The 18,609-nt window shown below is 39.9% G+C and overlaps 1 protein-coding gene across 3 annotated transcripts in view; it reads left to right on the top strand.

Moving 5' to 3' along the window:
- The first annotated feature begins 11 nt into the window (after positions 1-11).
- Positions 12-18,609, top strand: part of PTAR1 (protein prenyltransferase alpha subunit repeat containing 1) — a 51,869-nt gene continuing 33,271 nt past the window's right edge. For all 3 annotated transcript variants that reach the window (XM_078062157.1, XM_078062156.1, XM_036117898.2), the window contains exons 1-2: positions 12-201; positions 10,054-10,223. In XM_078062157.1, coding sequence (XP_077918283.1) covers positions 116-201; positions 10,054-10,223 — 256 coding nt within the window. In that variant the 5' untranslated portion in view covers positions 12-115. The remainder of the gene's footprint in view (positions 202-10,053; positions 10,224-18,609) is intronic.

Genomic DNA, 18,609 nt, shown 5'->3' with positions numbered 1-18,609 from the left:
CGGGGGCGGGGGCGCGGCCAAACCGGCGCACACGCGCGCGCTCCCTCGCGGAACTCCCGCCGGCCGCCCGGCGCTCTCCCGGAGGCGCGCCCGAGCCTCCGCGGCCGCCGCCAACATGGCCGAGACGAGCGAGGAGGTGGCCGTGCTGGTGCAGCGGGTGGTGAAGGACATCACCAACGCCTTCAGGAGGAATCCGCACATGTGAGTCGCGCACCGGCGGCGTGGCCGCCTCCACCGCCTGTGGGGGTCGTCGGGGGCGGGCAGGGGCGGGGCCGAGCCTCGAGCCGACCTCTGGGGGCACGTCCCGGCCCGCGCGCCCCTCGCCGGAGGGGACCGATCGAGGTCCGGGGCCCGACTGTCGTCGATCGCCTCAGGGCCCGCTTTCCGCTACCGGAACGCGCCCGCGGGTGAGTCCCTAGAAGTGACCTCGGAAAATCACAACGGAGCGACTTTTTTCGCTCTCCCTCCCACCCCTTCCCTGGGACTTCACTCAACTCGAAGGACTTCACGCGTGTGTCCCCATCCTACATCCGTGTAAGGCACACGGGCACGCACGGTGTGGGTCTGTAGATGCTTTGTAAACACAACTCTTGAGGTTCATCCCGGACCGGTGGTAAGTGGCGTGGGGGGGTAGATCACCGATGATCAGATCTTCCGTGGGCCAGTTTACTAGCCAGGGGTAGTTTGAGGCTGCTTTTGACTCTCTCCTCACTTGTCCCAAGATCGTGGAGGGACTCCGATGAAACACTGCTTCGAAGGCGAACAGAGCATTCTCAGGAGTGTAGCTTCTGTCGGCATAGGACGGGGTCTGGTGTGAAGCCCATGAAACCTTGACACTTTTTAGCCATTAGCTGATTCATAGTTACAGGGAACATTTTAACTCTTTTCCTATCCAGACACTGCTGCTCTCTCTAAGTAGGGCACCACAGGACTGACACGCGTCTCGCTCCCTCCTTCCTTTTCATGGTACTTGGAGTACTCCGGGAAGATGCCAGAAGAGACTGTAGTCTTCCTGACACTTCTGCTTTAGCGAGTGAAAAGGAAGCTACTAGAATATCTACAGTGTACAAAAGAGGAGGGAGAAGCAAGAGTGTTTAGTTACCCTTCCTCTCTTCTCCGCCCCCCAAAAAGAAGGATACCTGGAATCCAGTTTTACATTATTTTCAACTTTTTCTAATTGTTCGTGAAGGTTTCTTTTAATATTTTATTTTTTAAACTGGAACACATGAATTATGCCCTTTATGCATTTTAAACCGTAGGCACCAAACCTACATCTAAATGAAGTGTTCGTTTCCTTCAAAGCGATGCTTATAAAAATTAAGCAGCCCTCAGATGTCTTGCTCCCTGGTGGCACACAATTGGAGACCTGTAACATGCCTCATTAAAAGCAAAGCGCGGCTGGCCTCAAAACACACCTGCCACCTCTGACAGTGTCCACTTCCTTTCCCCTTGTGACTGCTGCCTTTTTTTTGAATGAGTGTTTGGAATGATTTCCTGGCAGTAACCATAGTGGACACAGGGTCTTTTAAAGAATGCTTTGATGCCCATCAGTGTTTCAGTCCCTTTTTGAGAATGAGAGCTTTAGTGTAAGAGACAACCTCAAAAAAAAAGTTGTATAAGTGAACAGCCTATTTTCTCATCACTGATGTTGTTTTCGTGAAGAAATTATAGCAGAGATTAGAAAGAAGCCTAATAAGTACAGTAATCATAGTTTCTCTTCTTTGAGGTAGATTGAAAAAACACATCAGGGGCCCCTGGGTGGCTCCGCCCATTAAGTGTCTGACTCTTAGGTTTCAGCTCAGGTTATGATCTCAGGGTCCTGAGATCCAGCCCTGCTCCTGCATCAGGCTCCCTGCTCAGCAGGCAGTCCACTTCCCCTCGCTCTCTCTATTCTGCCCCTCCCCCCATTTTCTCTCTCTCTCTCAAATAAATAAAACTTTAAAAAAATCAGTGTTTTATATTTGAAGAAACAGATTGAGTGTTCACTGGCTTGGTGGGTTGAAAGCGCAGTTTGGAACACATCTCAGCTTTTCTGGATCATATTTATTGAAACTGATAAAGGACTTTAATGCCCCCAATCATATTTTTAATGGTGAAAGCTCACTAATATGCTGTCAGTGCATAATTTAAAATTATTAATAAACATTTGGGTCATTCAAGATTTAAAAGTTTGAAATAAGTTGAGCGTTTGAAATAATTTGAAATGATGATACATAATAAAGGTCCGAAGAATTTAAATAGCTTAACTCGTTGTTTAATATTAATTTTCAGCCATATTTTAGTATATGTTTTCTACAATAACGATATCTTCGATAATATTACTACACAGCATCTTTAAAAATGTCTTACAGTTTGGATTTTTTAAAATTGCCTGTACTTCTTCCCCTAATCTAGCCCTCTTACTTCCGAAATAAATTGGCTATATTTCTGGCTAAAAGAAAAAAAAGCCATTGTTTATCCCAAAAGTTAGTTACCTAATTACACTTTCCAGTATTATAGGAAAAAGTTTTTCATTCTTTACTTTCAGTTTTCCTTTTTTTTTCAAATACAAGATAGATTGTAATTGTATTAGACAATATCTACTCCATTAAACATATTGACCTTGTTTCTGTAAAAATGCCTAGCCAGGAGGAGTCGAACATATATTGGTTAAGATGTGGATTTTGTTACTGGTAGATGTGGATAGGTTACCCTCTGTCAACTCATTTTCCTTTTGATCTAGTGAGGTTGATGAGAACACAGGAAAATCAGCTCGCCCAGTGTCTGGCCCTTAGCTGCCACTAGCTAAATATTAGATTTAACCTGAATTTCTGTATTCCTCAGAAAACCGTTTTGGCCAACTACATGATGAATGTGAAGTACTTTATAAATTGAAAAATACCATACAAATTTTTGTATGGTTGACTCTTGGAGAATACCATTGGAAAAACAGCTGAAGGCTTGACTCAGGGACTAGCAATAGCTTAATAAATAGACCTGTGCTAATGTGGAAGACAGCTGCTTACGGTGTAATTAGGGTCATGTCAAAGGTCTCTTGCTCACCAAGTTATTTTTTTATTACTGCTTAAAATATTTATTGAACTCTCACTGTTTATGAGATGTTATAGGTACTATCCTCACAGTAAGGAATGGGGAGTATAAAATATAGTTCTTATACTCAAGGCACAGAAATATCTGTGATGGTGGAATTGTCCTGTCTGTGCTGTCTAGTATGGTAGTCCCTAGCCATATGTAGCTATTAAATACTTGAAATGGGGCTAATGTGAATGGGGAACTGAATTTTAAATTTTATTTAATGTTGGGCGCCTGGGTGGCTCAGTCGTTAAGCGTCTGCCTTCGGCTCAGGTCATGATCCCAGGGTCCTGGGATCGAGTCCCACATCGGGCTCCCTGCTTGACAGGAAGCCTGCTTCTCCCCTCCCACTCCCCCTGCTTGTGTTCCTGCTGTCGCTATCTCTCTCTCTGTCAAATAAATAAATAAATAAAATCTTAAAAAAAAAAAAAAAATTTTTATTTAATGTTAATTAACTTATACAGAGTGGCCATATATGCCCAGTGACCACTGTATTGCACAGTGTAGCTCTAGATGCAGACGTGAGACCCACCTGCATGAACAGTAAATTAACCGTGCAAAGCAGGTTGTGATAAAGGCTGGACTGGCAGCATGGTGAGCAAATGCAATGTGAGTGTGTTAGGCGTAGGAGGAAGGCTTTGTATGTCTAGGCCAGGGCCTTTAAGGGAGGCGGGTTTGAGCTGAACATTGAAGGCTGGGTAGGATTTATAGTCTCAGAGAGAGAGCCAAAGACCTCCACATGAAACTGTAAATTAACCCAAAGTGGCAAAATGTGATTGAAAAGATATAGTAGAATCAAATTATGGAAGTCCTTTACTGTGTGGCTTAATTTCTTTCATTCCATGTATGTGTTCAACAAAAGAGCATGTGTATTTGACAGATACAATTCTAGTCTCTGGATGTGCAGGTCTAGGAGTGGGGTGAACATATCACACATAGTCCCTGGCCCAGTGGAACAAATCAACACACAGAATATGAAAAGAGCCTGAAAGAATAAGAAGGATACTTTGAAGGAATAATAACAGACGGCCTAATTTATATGAGAAGCTCAAAATAAGTCTTTTAAGGAAATAGCAATTAAAATGGGACCTGAGGGATGGATGAGTTGGCTCAGGGAAAACAGACTTCCTAGGCAGTGCATAGGCCCCAGTGAAAATTTTGGAGTAAGGGAGTAGTAAGGAAAAGCACATCTTTACATTGAATTTGAAGAGTAGGAAACCACAAGTCTTAATTGTCTTGTTACACTTCATTTTTTATCTATTTATTTAAATAATAGCATAGTTGTAAAAATTTGGATTTGGAGTCTGACAGTCCTGGATTTGAATCTTGGCTTGTCGATTAGTAACTGGTAGACTTAGACAAGACTCTTTCTTCATCTTTAAAATGGGTTCAAATTCCTACTTTATAAGATTGTGAAATAAATGAAACACAGAGCACTGCATACAACACTCAATAGACAGTAGCAATTTTTGTAGCTGTTTTTAAAATAAGGCCAGTAATATTTCAACGATACATGAAGTTAGTACTCTTTAAAATGGAGAAAGCCTATGAGGTTTCTGAAATATCTTAATTTAATCACCAGCAAAGTTTTAATTATCAATATGTAAGGGTCAGTTCCTTTAGATATTTTGCTAACTTTACTTTTTAGTCATTCTGGAAAGATTTCCAGTTTGAAGGGGAAAAAAACTATTTTTAAAGATTTTATTTATCTGAGAGAGACAACACGAGCAGGGGGAGAGGCGGAGGGAGGAGAGAGAATCTCAAGCTGACTGTGCGCTGAGCACAGAACCCTACTCAAGGCTCTGTCTCATGACCCTGATATCATGACATGAACCAAAATCAAGAGTGGGACGCTTAACTGACTGAGCCACCCAGGCACCCCCAAAATAACTATTAGACTAAGAAGATTTGTATCATTTCCTGAATCCTTGGGCTGTGTTTTCTGTGTGGTCACTCCACATTACAGGGTTCAGTTTAGTATTTGGGGACCATTCTTCCCTCCCAAAAGGGAAACTGGGTGATACTACTTTTGAAAATAATATGTGGGCCTACTCTAATTGATGATGTTTCTGAAATTGCAGACAAGAAAAGCTGTCTAAACATGAGGAACAAAGTCAGTATCAGTGTTATATGAACTTTTCAACTTCATTTGGAAGTCACTGGATCCCCATTGTGAAGTGAAGCACTCAGAAAGCTCTACCATGCTGTGTATGATCTTTTTAAGCAAATGTGTTGGTTCATTCCATTTTGCTGTTTTTTTTGGAACAGCCTTCAAAAGTAACCTAAAAAGTGAGCTTCGTGTTATCTGAGAATATTAGAACTTTTTCACCATCCCAAACCTTCATGTCTTTAACAATCCTATGACATTGGTAATGTAGGTAGTTATTTGAGTGTCCTTGTTAAATATCAGGGATCTAAATTGGCAGAAACCTAAAAATATAAAAGACTGTAATTTGGTCGTAGCAAAAGAATCAGAAATTTCTCTTGTAACATTATTTCACAAGGAAATAACTGGAGATGTATTTGGTATTTATAGCACATTTCTTGCAGCCATTAAAAATATAAAAATTGATTACATAGGAAGATGTTTAATATGAATTTTTAAAAAAGGATTGTAGGATTGTAGCAACGTGGATGGAACTAGAGTATATTATGCTAAGTGAAATAAGTCAGAGAAAGACAAATACGATTTCACTCATATGTGGAATTTAAGAAACAAAACAGATGAACATAGGGGAAGGGAAAGAAAAATAAAATAAGCTAAAAACAGAGGGAGGCAAACCATAAGTGACTCTTAAATGTAGAGAACAAACTGAGGGTTGCTGGAGAGGAGGTGGTGGGAGGATGGGCTAAATGGGGGATGGGCATTAAGGGGGGCACTTGATGTAATGAGCACTGGGTGTCACATATAACGGAAGTGATGAATCACTAAATTCTACTTCTGAAACCGATATGACACTGTATGTTAACTAACTTGAATTTAAATAAAAATAAATAAATAAAAAGAAAAGATTGTAGGAGAGCACATCCACTATAATTCCACTTCGGTAAAAACACTTAGAAAAAAAAGGATGCATACCCAAACAGTAGTGTAGAAGGATGACAAAAAGACTTTTAGTTTGTTCCTCCTCACCCCCCCCCCGAGTTTTCTAACTTTTCTTGCATATAAAATTAGAATTTAAATAGCCAGAAATCTAGAAGGAATTAATTTAAATCCTGCTTGCTTTCACAGATGTTTTTATCTTTAGTGTCATGGGTTTGGGCTATTAAGAGATCCAGATTTTTAACTTAGCATTAGCAGTGTGACCTTGGGTAACCACCTTAACCTCAGTGGACCTCAGTTTCCTTGTCTGATAAAATGAGATACTGGGGGAATGAGGTCCCTTCCAATTTTAAAGTGATTCTAGAATCCTATTCTAAATTGTCTGAAAAAAAGTGGACTATGACCTGAGGGACTCAGCATAGAAGTCAAACACACTGAAGTCAAACACACTGTTACTTGGAAGCTTATTGACCTACCTATCTTTATCAAGTACAGATTATATTTTTAGGAAGCAGCAAAGCACTGTATTTTAGGGTCAGATCACTTGACAAAGGCTTAACGTTTTTGCTTCACCTTCCCATCTGTTAATCAAGTAAGTTTTCTGGTTGGCCTCAGGCTCTTAACGGAATTAAAGATAATACACTTCATCTTTGCCTGTCACTTCGGAGCTTACCACATTCTTTACCTTGTCATATTTGCTCTTCCTAAGAGGCATTATTATGTATTTCAGATAAGGATACCGATGACAAGTGACTTGCCACATTCCCATTTGACTGTCAGTGGTAGAACTGAGGCTAGCTAGAACCCTGGACCTTGGAAGATGGAGCACTTTAGTATACATCCTACTACCTCTCTTTTAATGTTTTGTTTTCCCTAGTGCTTTACATTCCCTGATATGGCCACTTCCCTGAGAATAACTGCCAGGTTTCTCAGTCAGAATTTGAAAGCTGGAGGAGACCCTAGCAGTCCATTTCCCTTATTTAGAGATGGAATGCAACTCTGCCATTTTACAAATGAGGAAATTAAAGTCTGCAGAGGCCAAATGATATTTAAGGCTAATATATATAAAATACTGACAGAGCTAGGACTTGGACCCATTGCATTAGAAGGAAGTCAGAGATAATGTTCTTTTGGAGAATCAAGAAGTGATATTCTCTGAAAACAATTTATTTGACTTTTCTCGCTGAAGTGCATGATAATCAGCCTTTCAGAGCAGTTATTGAGCATCTGCTGTATCAGGGCATTCTTGTTTTTTAAAATTAGTTCTCGGAAGAATGGTACCCAACTAAAGAAATGTGTTTTTTATTCGTGCAGATGGCTCTGTCCTTTCATTTAGGTACTGAATTATTAATTGGGCATTTTATTTTCGGCGTAAATAATGAGCAAGGCAGGTTTTTACATTGTGAATTTAAGTAACTCTGCCCCCTTCCTCGCAAATGGACTGTACCCAAAGGTAGGATCTTTTATTCTTGTTTATTCTTGTTACTCTAGCATTCATATTGTTGACTTAGGCAGTTCTTTGAAGTGTTGTAAGTGGTTATTAGATCTCAGACAACAGACTTCCTTAAATAATTACACTGAGTTTTTTTTTATTGTAATTCTAGTTTAATTTTTAAATGTTCTATTTTATATAATAATACCTGAATACCAGAAAATACCAGAGATACAGACATATGTTAGGGATAGCTCTGGATGTGGCAAGGCGTCCTAATGGTGAATTAGGTAGATGTCACATTAACCAAATACAAATGCAAAAATTTTTTGAAATACTGGATGTTGAGCTCAGATGCGCTCTCAGCATTGCTTCATGCTTCCTACAAAACTTTGTACTACTGGAATGGCAAAGTGTTAACATTTTATTATAGATATTGATACAATTTTCATCAAAACCAGCAGCACTTCCAAGTCTGGGACCACGTTGTTTTATTCATTTTTGCATTTTCAGGACCTAACAGTACCAGTACATTTTCGTACTCAGAAAATGCTTAGGTAGTGCTGATGTGGTATATCAGAACACCTCTGAATCAGTTGAGCCAGTTGTAAGGACAGAAAGCCTTAGGTCTTAAAATCTACTTCAGGTGAAATCAGCTTGAAAGAATGGTTAGTGACTTAACCCGTAGAGTACCCTTGTTTATTGATGGATCCCTGTGTCATTAATGAAGTGATCAGTAGAAAGTAGGTTACCTCTGAACTATCTAGTGTAGAGTTTCCAGGAGAGATTCTATTTTAGTTCCACAGCCTCCCACCAATTTGTGATGGTGGCCTAACAAATAAGGAGGGCTTTTCTTATAACCTGTAATTGTTCCTGTTTCCCCCTCTTGTATCTACCAAACTACTGTGTTCTTGGTTGAAGAATCCCGGGGACGCAATAGAAAATGTCATACATAAGCTCTGAAAACCACTTTTTTTTTTTCTTTAATGTAGGCAGTTATCACAACATCTTTGTAATTGAAAGGCGTGTGCAGTTTTTGCAAAACCATTTTTATGTTTGCTGGTTCGTTTACTATGTAAATCAGCTGCTGTACATATCATTTATTAAATCTTCGCCTCAAATGTAAATTTTCAATTTAAGGTGAGGCAGACTGAAGGACATAGATGCTGCCTTAAATGAAAATGACCTAAATTCTGAAATGTATTTTGTGTTTTAGCAACATTTATCAGTGTGTATTTGTTTTTTTTTTTAATTCAATGAAGTATGAAGGATTATAAAGAAGTATGAAGATTATAAAGATTATAAAGAAAATGGCCCACAATCTCATTGACAAGATAACTTTTGTTGATAATTTGTTTCTTCTCTGCATATATTACTAGGCAAGTGTAAGTACATTTGTTGACATTTTTTAAAAAATAGAAATAATACATACAAATGATTAGAAAATTTAAACTGTATAAAAATAAAATACTTTTTCTCCCCCCCCCCCCCAATTTCTTGGGATCCTTCTTTGAAAAAAATTATACAAAATGCTTTATGCCATACACTAGTATTTTGCTCTTTTTCTGGTTTTATATATCTTGGCATCCTTTCCATTCCAGCATATGCTGATCTGCCTCATTTTTGTACACCTCTACCACATGGATTAGCCTATTTATTCTACCAGTCTTATATTGATACATATTTAGATTGTTTCCAGTTTTGTTGCAGTGTTGCAGTAAACATCCTATTGACACATTTTGGCATAGGATAATTTCTGAGCAGTGGAATCACTGAGGCTCAGAGTATATGCAATTTTTTTTTTTTTTAAGATTTTAGTTATTTATTTGACAGAGACACAGCGAGAGAGGGAACACAAGCAGGGAGAGTGGGAGAGGAAGAAGCAGGCTTCCCGCAGAGCAGGGAGCCTGAAGCGGGGCCCAATCCCAGGACCCTGGGACCATGACCTGAGCTGAAGGCACATGCTTAAGGACTGAGCCACCCAGGCGCCCCCAGAGTATATGCAATTTAAAATTTGGAAGACATTTTCAAATTTCCATCCAAAGTTTAGACCAATTTTCATTTTTGTCAACAGGGAGTTAGCATACTAATTTTCCTGTACTCTTGTCTATATTAAAAAACATTTTTTAAAAATTTCTACTAATCCAGCAGGTGAGCTAAATAGTATTTTTAAGAAAGGGAAATATGGGGGCGCCTGGGTGGCTCAGTCAGTTAAGTGTCTGACTCTTGATTTCAGTTCAAGTCATGATCTCAGGGTCCTGGGATTGAGCCCCACATCAGGCTCTATGCTCAGGAAGGAGTCTGCTTGAAGATTCTCTCCTTCTTCCTCTGCCTTTCCTCTCTCTCTCTCTCCCTCTTCCCCCACAAAAAATAAATAACTCTTTAAAAAAAAAAAGAGAGAAAGAGAAATCTGTTATTTTTCTTTTTAATAGTCTGTAAGATTTAAAAAATGTTGGAAAAACTAATAGTCTTATCTTTAATTCTTCTTTTTGTTTTACATATTAAGAGATGAAATTGGCCTGATCCCATGTCCTGAAGCTAGGTATAACCGGAGTCCCATAGTCCTGGTTGAAAACAAACTTGGTGTGGAGAGCTGGTGTGTCAAGTTCCTCTTACCATATGTCCACAACAAGCTCCTTTTGTACAGAACGAGAAAGCAATGGCTGAACAGAGATGGTGAGTATGAACTCTGTCCTCCTTTGTTTTTTAGAAACAGCATGGAATACAGGGGGAAGAACCTTCTCTGGGTGTTGGCATTCCTAGATTTTGGTTCTGGCTCTTTCATTCACTGCATGGGTGGCAGTTTAACCTCTCTGTCAAATGAGGAGTTTGGACCTGTCAGTAGTTTTCACATTTTGCCTCCATAGTGATACAGGATCCCAGGCTACCTACTGCAGCCTGGACAGTAAATCAGAGCAGTTCTGATTTTACCTTTTTATGTATCAGGGTTATTTATAAAATTTTATTTGAAGAAGACATCCTATGGCTATAAAAGAAAGTTGGAAAAGTACTGAAGAGGACTGTAGTTCCTACAAGCTTAGATTCTCTGGTTTCTAATCCTTTAGGAACTCTATAAGCAATAGAACTCATTTTGGTAGGAGACCAAATGGGATAACAGAGGCATGATGCTGGTAGTTACACTGTGACCCTGCTCAGTGATTTATGGAGGTGCTGTTGTGCTGTGAATCCCAATGGAGCTCTGGCCCTCTGTGTCTTCTAACTATGCTGATATAAGCAAAAGAAAACCATCCCAGCATTCACTTCTTTGGCTCCTCTGAGACGGTTCTTTGCCGCATGGGACAATCTCTATTCATCCTACCTGGTCTCTTTTCTTAGCTTTCCCCCATATGCAGTATTAAGCCTCCATGTGCACGAATTCCCTTTACTTTTTAGGTTTAAAAAAAAAAAAAAGTACTCATCCAAGACCGTGTTCTTAACTGTTTTGTAAAGCTGCCCCTTCCCACATACAGCCGTACCTTCCGAAGTGCTCAGTATGCCTGGAGGCTCGTTTTGAATAAGAACTTTGTTTCCTAGAGAATTTTAATGACCAGTTTGGTAGCCATTACCATGAGCCTACTCATACCAGAAGCTGTTCTAAGTACTGTGGGGATAAAAAGATGAATAATACATGTTCCTTTTACTTAAGAAGCTTACACTTGGGTGAAAAACAATCTCTTTGTGGAGTGTTGCCAAAGGCATGACATACTGATTTCCTTGTATTCCTCTTAGCATTGTCCTTAACATACTGTCATAATAGCACTTTTCCCTGTTTAGACCAGTAGGAAAGGAATCTGACTTGAAGATTTAATGTGAAATAGTTTCTGTTTTTTGTGTGTTTCACTCAATCAGTCCTCTGATAATTATTTCTTATAAGACTATGCCTACATTTATGACATAGCTTAAGTTTGTGGCATAAACTTAAAGGTATAAGTTTAGCCATAAATTCAAAAGTAAGGATATTTATCCATTGTTAGGTCCTCTTTCATTCTCCCTTCCATCACCCTAAGTAGATAGTTGTTTTTGAAACCTATAGTAAGTTTCAGTAACATAAAGATATGAAATAACGCCATATGAATCCATCAAGGTTTTTTTTTGCCAAACACAGCTGTATTGTGTATGTTCTGGCACACAAAAATGTATAATTGAGCCAATATGTAACTAGCTTGGGGAGGTGGGGAGATAGAATGGTGCTCTTGTAGTAGAGAAGAAACAGTGTAAATTTTTAAAATGTCAAAGGCTACTGTTAATGTTGTTTCGGATCATCATTTTTTGCCCATTCTTGTATGCTAGCCTAGCTTGCCCTCTCCCTGCAGCCCTCCAGGTCCTTCTTTCCATTTCCCTGTGTCTTGTCTCTCTGGACACTGCACTGCAGGCTTTGCTGAATCTCCTCATCGTGGAGTTTTAGTCTTGATAGGCCCAAGAAGACCCAGGCAGAAGATCAAATGGTTAAGCTTACTCACACGAATAGCTAGCATCTAAATTTTGAATTCTGGTGCAACTGTGTGTGAGTACAGAAGCAACTTGACATTATTCTAACTTACATCCTCATGGAAACAGTTTTTAATTTCACTTTTTCGGTGGGTGGTGACAGCATAGGTTAGTGTAGTATCACATACTCAGGTTGTGTATTAACAGTAAAAACATGGAATGAATTTCTGATGTGACAGAAAAAAGATACCTGAAAATGCTGATTAACTTAAGAGAATTCTGCCAAACTTGTGAACCGAAGCATTTATTACACAGAGGTGAATATTGCTAAGGAAAAAAAGTAAAAAATATTAGGAAAAAGCAGTTATTTTGTGAAAATGCTGTACCTTTAAAGCTGTTTTTGTAGAAAATATATATAAGAGCCAAGTGAACAAAGCTCTCAGTTTAAGAATTTCAGAAATGTCAGTGTCTGTGTGATTGATCATGCCCAAATCCTAGGCATCACCTAGGAATGTATTCTGTAACTGAAAGTGACCTTTATACTTAGGATAGATTTTTTTCTTTTTAACCAAACTGAATTCATTCTCTCATTAATGTGCTGAGTTCTTTAGATGTTTGGAAAGCATCTGTACTGGTTAGAGTTCTCCAGAGAAACAACCAGAAAATTTTATATATAGGGAGAGAGATTTCTTGTGACAAATAGGCTGACATTATTGTGGAGGCTGAGAAGTCCCACAGTCTGCTTTCTTCAAGCTGGAGACCCAAGAAAGCCAATGATAAAATTTAGCTTGTGTCTGAAGGCCTCAGACCCTGGGGGAGCCAAAGGTTTAAATCCCAGTCCAAAGGCCAGAGAAGATTAGATGAGATGCTCTAACTCAAGCAGACAGACAGGAAGCACAAAGGATCGAAGACCTCCTGCTTCCTCCTTTTGTTGTACACAGGCCCTCAACAGATTGGTTGATGCCCACCCACATTGGGGAGGGCAATCTACTTCATGGAGTCCACTGATTTAAATGCTAATCTCACAGACACACTCAGAAATAACGTTTAGTAATGTTTAATCTGGACACCCTGTAGCCAGTCGAGTTTAACCGTAAAACCAGAGTTTACCATCACAGCATCCCTGTTCATTACTTAGAGACTGATATTTTTTAAGTCTGCTGCAGTAGTAGCCCTATTTGGTTTGGGAGAGGAATGATACTGTAATTCTGATTTTTGAGAAATCCACGACAAAAACAAGCAAGAGAGAAGTCCACAGCATTGGAGTCCCGACCGAGTAGAGCTCTGTCCCGCACTTGGACTGTCTCCCAGCGTGTGCTCCCATCATCTTCCCTTGCTGCTCCCTCTTTCTCACAGCCTCTGCCAGCTGTGCTCTCTTTAATGGCCATCTTCCGCTCTTCCTGTCTTCTTTCTCACCTGGACAAATGTGATTATCTCTAGGCTGGTCTACTCTGTTTTCAGTCTCTTCTTCTGTAATCCATGTTCATCATGCCACCAGCCAATCATTTCAAACAATACTTCTCAGCAATACTTCTTAGAAACACAGTTTGAAAGATGCTTTTCTGAGATACGGATCTGTGCATCTTATTTCATGATGCCTACAGGGTCAAGTTGGAGTTGAAACTCTATGGTATAGGATTCGAGGACCTTCCCAGTCTGTCCCCAGCCTTCATTACCAGCCTTTTCCTCTGCTTTACATTCAGCATCAGGCGTTGTATGTTCTCAGCTCCCAGACTGATGTCAGCCCACAGATAGGTTTTGTTTTGGCTTATATAATGTTTCTTAAACTGTTTTTAATAAGTTGGGTAAACATTTAAAGTCAGGATGAACTTCTAAAGTTCGGATGGAAATCTGGATCTGTCTTTACTTGAAAACTCAGAAGCGTTGGGTACATGAACTTCTGCACAGCGACAATTGGCTGGGGCTCCTAGCCTCTGCTTGTCTTGACTAGGTAAGCCTGTTCCAGTTTACTACAACCTCCTCATGTCCTTCAGACACTAAGGCAGAGATCAGTTGCTACTTATCATCAGGTTTGCTTTGCTACTTTTTTGACGTTCACTTGAACCCTAGAAGCATTAGAGTCTGCAGCATTTGATATACCTCCCAGCCACAACATACTCTGTTCCATCCTCGGACTTCGCTGTGTCCTCCTGCTTTACTTGCATGCTTTTGCTGAGGCTAGGTTCACATCTCAGCTTGTCACCATTGTTGTGACTGGCAGTGTATGTGCGCGCACACACACACACACACACACACACACACACGAAGGCTGTTTGACTGCTTCAGGAAGCAGTAATTCTCCTCACTCCTACAGGAGTCTTATTTAGACTGCTTGCATAGTAGCACTCACCACGCTTTATCGTAGTTGATTATTTAAACATTTTCCCCAGGTAGATTGTGAGTTTGTTAGAGGGATGATGGCTTGTCTTTCTTTATGTCCTCAGCACCTGTATGTTTTCAATAGACATTTGTTAAATACGTAACAAGAGTTTGGTAAGCAAGAGGATTTAGCTTAGTCTGGCTATCAATTCAGTGACTGGATTCTGTAATGAAAGGGCCTTTCTGGTGTTTACTACATAGCTTTATCTCAAGTCTCTCTTCTTGTGGTCACCAGAATGTATTTTGGAGAATGAGATTAACCAACCCAGTTGACCTTAGATTTATTTCTAGATACATGAAAACATATCTCTGTCAGAGGCAGTTGGCAAATGCAGTGACCATTACCAGGTGACTGCTGGCTTTGGGCCATTTCTGGAATCCCATTGCGGCAAAGAAAGAATTGATTTTTCTCTGACTTTTCTGTAGCATCCTTTTGTCCTCTCCTTGTCACAGTTGGTATTTAGCTACTTTCCTGTGTATAATATGCCCTGATTCATTTTCCCCTTGTGATGTGATGATGAGTTAGTCATATGTCGGAGTGGTTTAACAAAGGAACATTCATTTGCTGGTATATGTTCTGGTATTTGCGAGAGATCTGTTTAATTACAAGAGACCATAGGGATATCAGTAGGTCACATCTTCTGGGTAACAAAGAATATGGTATATGGTTGTTAAATGTAGAAGTAAAATAGTTACCGTCAACTGTTGATCATACATGTTTATCATTTGATCTTGGTTCACTCCTGACTTGAAGAGGACAAAGTAATTGTAGACAGTGTGCTAGAGTGGAAAGACCATCTGCTTTGAAGGAAAATATCTGGATGTAGACTCAGTTTATCAGCATGCTGCAGTCACTTAGCAGTGACTTTAGGCAAATTATTTAACCTCTTCCTATTTCTTCACCAAAAGAAGGGAATTGTGAAAGGTTTCAGAGGGTTGTTGAGAGGATCACATGAGTTAGTGTGTATAAAGCACCAGCACAGTGCCTCACACATAGTAGGCTCTCAAGAAACACTAGTTCCTTTCTCTGATTTAACCAGAACCAATGGGGAAGAAAAAAAGAAAAATGCATGTAATTCAGGAATGATTCTTTAATTATGTCCAATATTTCTAAACTGGTTACTTCTCTTTCTTTGGCCCTTTCCCATTTCTGAAATTTCACTTCACCCGCACCTCTTGGATCTGACTGGAATGCTTCCTGAAGGAGGTCCTATCTGAACTTGAGTCCTGAGTGGGGAGGAGTTGGCAGTTTGTCAGAGAGAAGGCAAAAGGGGCTTGTGGCTGTATGTGTTTTATGCACAACCCGTGAGGGTGTTGATGTTTTAAATCTTGAGATTCTGAGAAGGTGAGAAATAACCTGCTCAGAAGTCACTCCTTAGCGAGCTTAGGAGATTGTTCTCCTCCCTCTGGTGGCATCCAATCCCAGTATAGCTTGTGGAACTGGGCTAGGAGATACCGGCTTTGAAACTGGAATTCTTATTGAGTGCTCACTGTGTGTCAGGTATTGTCCTGACGCTTCATGAGTGTGAATCATTTAATACCCCATGAGGTAGTACAATTATTAGCTCCATTTTACATATGAGGAGGACACAGAGGCACAGAGAGATTAAGTGACTTGCCCAGGAACTTTCTGGGAAGTGTTAGAGCTGGGCTTTGAATCCAGCAATTGCTGTTGCCCTACCAGGTAGGGTGAGTCCCTCTGGTAGAGGAAGCCTTACTTTGATTAGCTTTCCTTTCCACACAGCCACAAAATGAAAAGTGGCAACTTGGGTATATTCTGTGTTTACTGGTTTCTGCCTTGCCCTGCTATATAGAAGTATCTCTGTGATGGAGGATGGACTTGTCTTCAATTATGAGTGGGAGAGGAGAGTTGTGTTAGAAGTACAATCGACCCTTCAGCAATGCAGGGATTGGGGCGCTGGACTCCACCACGCCTAGTGCATTCAAAAATATGCGTATAACTTTTGACTCCCCCAAAACTTAACTAGTAACAGCCTATTGTTGATCAGAAGCCTTACTGATAACATGAATAGTCAACACGTATTTTGTATGTTACATGTATTATTTACTGTATTCTTACAATAAAGTAAGCTAGAGAAAAGAATGTTAAGAAAATCATAAAGAAGAGAAAATACATTTACAGTGCTATACTGTATTTATTGGAAAAAAGTAACATATAAATGGACCTGTGAGGCACAAACCCATGTTGTTCAGGGGTCAGCTGTACAAACAAATGGCGACTACCATTGGTTACACACATTTCTTCTTAATGCAAAAAGGGAGAGTCCAATAAGCACCAGGTTACCTAGGTAGTATAATGGATTTTGAAAAATTGTAGACTTGAAAGGAAATTCTAGAAGTCTTCCCATCATGCAGAAGCATTTCCATATAGCTCCTTAACACGTCGGTTTTTTTCATTCCTTTTTTTATAAGTTTAGAAATTTAGATAGTTTCACTGTAAGAACAACAGCCTCATTTCTGATTTCTTTGATTAATGTTGAAAGTATTCATTTCTTGGTAAGTGGCAATGGTATTTCGTTGAACAAATCTTTGGTTTGGTTGAGTATTCACTGTGTGTCAAATAGCTGTGGAGAACTGGAATGAATCTCATTGGCTCACAACAGAGATTGATGTTCTCATCATCCTTGTTTCACAGCTAAGGAAACTGAAGTTCGAAAACATTATGTTACATAGGCAATTAAGTGGAGAAGCTGGGATTCAAACCCAGGTGGCATGGCTTACAACTCCTCTATGCTGTGGGTACACATGGAACTTCTTTTGGATAGGGGCCATATTTTTCTCATCTTTGTTAAGTGAATGAGTAATCTGAAGATGTGTTAGAGAGGACCTGCCTCCAAAAAATGTAGTCTCATCAAGAAGAGATTATTTATACATATCAGTAACAAAGTAAGATACATACAGAACATAGAAATAAAGATTGCTTCCAGGTAGGTAGGTCAGGAGAGACTTTATGAAGAAAGTTGTTTTGTTTTGATATTCAGATATAGGAGAACATTTCTGGCAGAGAGAAGAGCAAGCAGGTAAATCTGAATTATGCAGAGAAGGTAGTCAGATAGGAGTTGGGTTTAGAGAATGGTGGGGTTTGGCTCCGGTGGAGTATAGCACGTGAAGGGCAGGTAGTAGAAAGGAGGCTGACAAGGAGATTGTGGGTTCTTGTTTCTCACCAGGTTCTAGTTTTCTGGCACATTTCCCCAGTATCTCGTGCTCTAGTCAAGCTCTGATACCCACAGTCTCTTGGAGAGCACCCTGTGTGAAGTTCCATGCCTCTTTATCCTTGCTCCTTCTTTCCAGTCTGCAGTGCTCTTTACCACTTCATTCATTTATAGCCTTCCCTGGGTACTCCAGTGAGAATTAATTTCAACTGCTTTGGTGGTTCCCAAAATATGGTATATGTTTCCAGTTCATAATTATTTCATTCTGTCTTATATAATTCTTTGTATGTTCTCTCCAACTAAAGGGTAACCTTTTAGAAGGCAAGATTAGGTCTTATTTATCATTATATCCCTTCTGTCAGTCCTAAGGTCCCAGTTTAATATTTGAATATAATTAATACTTGGGATATTGTGGAATTAAATAATGGTATAGAAAATTATATTTTTCTTGGTAAATATTAAATTAGTGCCAAAAGCTTCTTAAAAGTAAAAGAATGAAGAGGTTAATTAGATTATTCTTTACGGACATACTGTGTTTATGCATATAATGACTTGTAACGAGGAAGATAGAAGTCAAAAATGTATGCTAATCGTATCATTTATTGAATGTTACAGTAATGAAATCATAGGCTCACAATAATTGTTAATTTCTTTTATTAAGATGGTTGAGAATGAAATAATTGATTTTTTTGTTCACTTAGAGTATTTTATTTTATTTTATTTTATTTTATTTTTAAAGATTTTTATTTATTTATTTGAGAGAGAGAGAATGAGAGACAGAGAGCGTGAGAGGGAGGAGGGTCAGAGGGAGAAGCAGACTCCTTGCCGAGCAGGGAGCCCGATGCGGGACTCGATCCCGGGACTCCAGGATCATGACCTGAGCCGAAGGCAGTCGCTTAACCAACTGAGCCACCCAGGCGTCCCTGTTCACTTAGAGTATTTTAAAATGACTATAGAGGTAGGGCGCCTCGGTGGCTCAGTAGTTAAACGTCTGCCGTTGGCTCAGGTCATGATCCCAGGGTCCTAGGGTTGAGCCCTGCATCGAGCTCCCTGCTCGGCGGGAAGCCTGCTTCTCCCTCTCC

The sequence above is a fragment of the Halichoerus grypus genome, chromosome 14 (genome assembly GCF_964656455.1).
Source record: "Halichoerus grypus chromosome 14, mHalGry1.hap1.1, whole genome shotgun sequence".
In the NCBI taxonomy this organism is placed as follows: Eukaryota; Metazoa; Chordata; class Mammalia; order Carnivora; family Phocidae; genus Halichoerus; species Halichoerus grypus.
The sequence above is the reverse complement of the archived record's forward strand: the minus strand, read 5'-3'. Positions and strand labels throughout refer to the sequence as shown.